Source organism: Panthera uncia, assembly GCF_023721935.1.
Source record: "Panthera uncia isolate 11264 chromosome E2 unlocalized genomic scaffold, Puncia_PCG_1.0 HiC_scaffold_19, whole genome shotgun sequence".
Lineage (NCBI taxonomy): Eukaryota > Metazoa > Chordata > Mammalia > Carnivora > Felidae > Panthera > Panthera uncia.
Window position 1 is genome coordinate 10,787,861 of NW_026057588.1, and position 4,927 is coordinate 10,792,787.

A 4,927-nucleotide genomic window follows, 5' to 3' on the forward strand; every position below is an offset into this window, starting at 1 on the left:
GCTCCCACCCCCAACCCCCCGGCCAACCCCAGGGGCTCCGCTCTCACAGCCCGTCCGGGCCTGACCTCCGCTCACCCCTCCAACGGCTCCTGCAGCGGAGCCCCCTGTAGTCTGCTCTCCCCGGCGGGGCCCGTTAGAAGCTACACCAGCTCCTGTCCCTCTCATGCTGACAGTGGCCCCTGACGCAGAGTGAAGGCTCAAGTCCTACAGAGCCTCCTGCGATTTGGCTCCTCACCCCTCACCCCTCGGGCTTCTAGCTCTCCCTCCTACCCCACCCGTTATAAAGCCTCCGGCCCCAGGGCCTTTGTGCCTGTTGCCCCCTCAGGCTCAAGACCTCCTTCCCCCCACCCCTCTCTGCCGGGTACCTCCCCTCCCACCCTTAGTCTTTGTTCAAGTATCACTTACAGAAGGGGGCTTTCTCCGAGGACCCCATTTTCTTTCTTTTTTTTTTTTTTTTAATTTTTTTTTTCAACGTTTTTTATTTATTTTTGGGACAGAGAGAGACAGAGCATGAACGGGGGAGAGGCAGAGAGAGAGGGAGACACAGAATCGGAAACAGGCTCCAGGCTCCGAGCCATCAGCCCAGAGCCCGACGCGGGGCTCGAACTCACGGACCGCGAGATCGTGACCTGGCTGAAGTCGGACGCTTAACCGACTGCGCCACCCAGGTGCCCCGAGGACCCCATTTTCGAAGGCCCTAGTCTTTCCCAGCCCCTATCGCCTGACACGGACACCTTGTCTTTTACGCGATGCTTTGCCAGCATCTGCGTCCTCTGGAATGGAAGCTCCCAGAGGGCAGACTTAACTCTCCTTTGCTCCCTTCTCCTCAGGGCCTGGAACGTGCACGGTACACGCCCAGGCAACACGCATTATGAATGTTGAGAAATCAGACACGCAGAGCCAGAAAAAAGGGGAACCAAGGAGAGACCAGACGTACAGACACAGGTCGGTCGGTCCCTGCCCACACCAACCCGAATGGGAACTTTCCTCGGCCGCTTCTGTCTCAAGACTGCCGGCCCCCCGCCCCCACAACTGCACGGGGACTCACCCTCCCCGTTATCTATGCAGCCCAACAATCCAAGCCCGTAAGCAGTCAGAGCAGCTCACGTTTCCCTGGGACCCATTTCGTGTCCCACGCCACTTGAAGTTTTTTTTTCACACGGATGAACTTAAACGAACTTAACCAGCCTGTGGGGCAGATGAGGAAACGGAGGCCCACAGAGGTGATGGAACTCGCCCACGACCGCAGCGAAGTCAGTGGCAGAACTGGGGTTTGAACCTGCTCGCTTGCGCTCAAATGCTAGACTGCGGGAGGCTTCGAGCTCACGTCTGCCCCTGGCCATTTCCGGACGGTGGGAAAGGATGTCCAGACAAGGGACTGGACGTGCTGGGAAAGCTGGGACTGAGATCTACCCTCCAAGCCCTGCGTCTCTTACCTGAACCCACCAGGACGTCCGGGTTCCCCAGAGTGACGGCGGCCGTGAAGTCAGAACCCCGGTACTCCCCATCCACCTGCCAGTTCACGAACTTGGACTGCTGGGTCTGCAGGCGGAAGGGACGGTGTAGAGGGCAGCCTGGTGCTCGGGGTGGCCGGGGGAGCAGCCGACCGGTCTCTCACTTACCTGGATGGCCATCTTGGACCTGAGGCCAGGGCCCAGCTGGTGAATGACCTGAGCATTGAGGCTGCCGCTATTGTCCATGTCACCCACCAGCACGGGGAATGCCTGTGGCACAGAGGGCAAGGTTAGAGGTCAGAGGTCTAACACAGAAATACACGAGTGATGAGCCTAGGTGAGAAGCCTAGCGTCACAAAAACCCACACTGAAGTCCCCTCCCCCAGGAAGCCCTCCCTGACCGCCTAGGCTGAGTCAGGCTCCCCTCCCCCATTTCAGTCCTGGCTACCCTGGACTGTCTGGGGACAGTCCGAAAGGTCTGTTCCCTTTCTCGACTATGCTGCGAATCCCATGGCTGTGTCAGTCACCGCTCCGTCTCCAAAACTGCCCAGCACAGGGCTGAGCACAAAATGGGGTACGATGAAGGTTTGTCAAACACGTGAATTTATTGAATGGAAATAGTCGATATAAGCAGAGACCCGATTCAATCCCCTGGCTCCAGCTGTGTCCTGCCCAGCCTCCTTCCAGGCCCCCCGTTTTGCCCCCATTCCCTTAGCCTCTGCATGGCAGCCTGAAGGGTACTTCTAAAAAAAATTTTTTTTTTCTAACATTTATTTGTTTTTGAGACAGAGAGAGACAGAGCATGAACGGGGGAGGGTCAGAGAGAGGGAGACACAGAATCTGAAACAGGCTCCAGGCTCTGAGCTGTCAGCACAGAGCCCGACGTGGGGCTCGAACTCACTGACCGAGAGATCATGACCTGAGCCGAAGTCGGCCGCTTAACCGACTGAGCCACCCAGGCGCCCCTGAAGGGTACTTCTAAAAGCACAAATTTGACCACCTTCGTCGTTCAGATCTTTCCGTGGCTCTCCACTGCCCCCTAGAGAAAGCCCACATGCCTTGTTTGGCATTCAAAGCCCTGCACGATCTACAGTGCAGCCCTGCCCTACTCTGGGTCATCGCTGCTTGGTGACCCCGGCCCTGACCCAGCACAGGGCTGGGCAGACGACAGGGCTTCAGGATGAAGGAATGACCGGCCATGTTCCAATGACCTCGGAAAGCCAATCCCCACCTCCCAACATCCTCCGCTCCCTCAACAGCTCCCGCCTCCTGCGACACTGAGCCTTGGTTAGAAGACAGACACAATACATTACAGATAAGAGGAACCTCACCTCTGTGGGACTCAGCTGCTTTGTCCCCACGTACGTGACCCCGAAGTGGTAGTTGGACTCCCCGATTGTGCTGAGGGTTACCGTGTGGTTCACCTGGGAGAAGAGGGCGGGCTGTGGAGCCGAGTCTGTGGGCCAATCGCCGATAAACCCAGCTTCAACCTGCCCCCAGCAAAGCTCCCTTCCAGGCTAGGATGGGGACGCTTGCCAGTCGGGCTTCCCCACCAGGGAGGAAAAGACACGTGGCTAAGGGCTGGGCAGGGGATGAAGACGGGGAGGTTCGGCCCCACCAGACCACGTACTCAAAGAAACAATAAGTTGGGGATGCGGCTACATACCCGGTACTTTGCCTGGATGTTAAGGGGGGGAGGGGTACCTCTGGATTCTGGGTCCCTAAACACTTCCACTGGACCCAATGAGCAGTCAGCCTGGCACTGTGTCTCTGAGAGTCTTTTCAGGTACCAAGGAGCCTAGCCCTTCAGGGGGAGCAAGGGGGTTGTATGTGTCGGCGCAGGGAGACGGCTGGGGTGACCGCTGGAGGGAAAGGGCACCAGGAGGGCTCACCTGGAAATGGTTACTCAACCCTTTGTTGACTGTGAGCTTGACACCTTCCATCTGAATGGGAAACAGCTCTGAAGAGGACAAACACTGTCACTCTCCACACACGCACACCCCCACGCAAACACATCTCACCCCTTCCTGCCCTACCATCCCCGCACTCCCTTCTCCAGGGACCCAGAAGCAGAGCACTGCACGAAGTACCCCGGCCAGGAAAGAGACCGTCTAGGCTAGTAGATGGGGCCAGGACCAGAGCCTCCGCCTGCATCCAAATCCCAAAGCAACCACCTACTGCCCATTTGACTCAAGACAAGTCGCTTTAACTCTCTCTGTCAAACTTGTCACCTATGGCATCTGTAAGCTCACCACGTGGAGGCACCGCAAACATTTCGTGGGGTGACATGCCCCGAACGCCAAAACAATGCTCAAGAAGCCATCACCGCCTTTGCTATCATACTTGTTCCAAGCCAAGAGCCAGAAGCCTTGAATTCCACCCCCACCGGACCCTTGCTGACACAGTGACCTTGGGCCTCAGTTTCCTTCCCGATCACACAAGAAGGCTGGCTTGGCTGATCCCGGGGGCTCCTAAGATCCCTAAGGCTTTACTCCACTGCTCTGGCATTCCATCCTGAGGTTCCACCATTTGATCCCCTCGTTCTGTGCTCCAAGTCCAACGTTCCACCTCTCGATCCTAACGTCAACTCCTAACGCTGTTAGTTTCCAATGGTCCGTGCCAATTCCCAAGGTCCTCAGAGTGCTCTCCCTCCCCCACTCCCCCGAGATCCGGGCCCTCACACCCCTGCCGGGTCTCTCGCCCCTCACCCTTGCACTTCCGGTGGCACTCCTCGAACGTGCCCGGGTTGGGCAGGCAGCCGCAGGCCCCATCGTCCGCAGTCCCTGCGGCGCTGCCGGCCGCAGCACCGGGGGTCCTTTCCGAACCTCGACCCGCACCAGCCCCAGCGCCCAGACCGCCCCCGAGTGGCGGCAGCGTGAAGCCCGGAGGAGAGGGCGGAGGCGGCGGCAGTCCCACGAGGGCGGGCGCGGGCGGCGGCGGCGGCCCTGCGGGAGGCGAGCTAGCGGCCAAGACGTTCCCCATGGTCGCCTGCAAGGGGAAAGGTCAGAGGGCGAAGGTCAGGGCCCGCGCACTCCAGGTCCAGTCCCAGCCAAACCCGCTGTGCCCCGGGCCCCGGTTCTCACTGGCGGCAGCGCCTGCACCCGGCCTGGGCTCCGCTCCCACCCCGTGCGCCACGCGCAACCGAACCCGCTGCCGCCGCCGCCGCCACCGTCGCCCCGCCCCGCCTAGCCCATTGGCTCAGCGTGCCCTGGGATCCGCCTACTAGCCCCAAGGCCTGGCCCTGCAATTGGAGTCATGGCTGGGAGTCCCACCCACCTCTTTGGGACGTCCTTTTCTATTGGTTCCCACTCACAGGCAGGTCAAGGCACACCTCCCCGCCTTTGCCATTGGCTCGCAGTGCTCACATTTATTGGCTCGCAACGCCGCGGGTTCCGGTGTTCGTCCGTCATTGGTCTGCGCTGCGCACTTTGAAACGCCCACTGACTCGTCGCCTCCGCCCCTCTCGAGAGGGC

At 59.6% G+C, this 4,927-nt stretch overlaps 1 protein-coding gene across 1 annotated transcript; it reads right to left on the reverse strand.

Moving 5' to 3' along the window:
* Positions 1–426: 426 nt before the first annotated feature.
* Positions 427–4,629, reverse strand: TOMM40 (translocase of outer mitochondrial membrane 40). The gene is made up of 6 exons (XM_049620862.1): positions 4,538–4,629; positions 4,163–4,442; positions 3,347–3,414; positions 2,786–2,878; positions 1,623–1,724; positions 427–1,542 (listed from the first exon to the last, which is right to left on the reverse strand). The coding sequence occupies exons 2-6, from the start codon at positions 4,434–4,436 to the stop codon at positions 1,324–1,326; spliced, it is 756 nt and encodes a 251-aa protein (XP_049476819.1). The 5' UTR covers positions 4,437–4,442; positions 4,538–4,629; the 3' UTR covers positions 427–1,323.
* Between the last annotated feature and the right edge of the window lie 298 nt (positions 4,630–4,927).

Excerpts from the sequence above, each read along its gene's own strand:
- TOMM40 (XM_049620862.1), bottom strand. The coding sequence starts at position 4,436 with ATGGGGAACGTCTTGGCCGCTAGCTCGCCTCCCGCAGGGCCGCCGCCG. Across the intron at positions 1,725-2,785 it reads AGCAGCTGAGTCCCACAGAG|GCATTCCCCGTGCTGGTGGG; the intron begins GTGAGGTTCCTC and ends TCTGTGCCACAG. Across the intron at positions 1,543-1,622 it reads GGTCCAAGATGGCCATCCAG|ACCCAGCAGTCCAAGTTCGT; the intron begins GTAAGTGAGAGA and ends TTCCGCCTGCAG.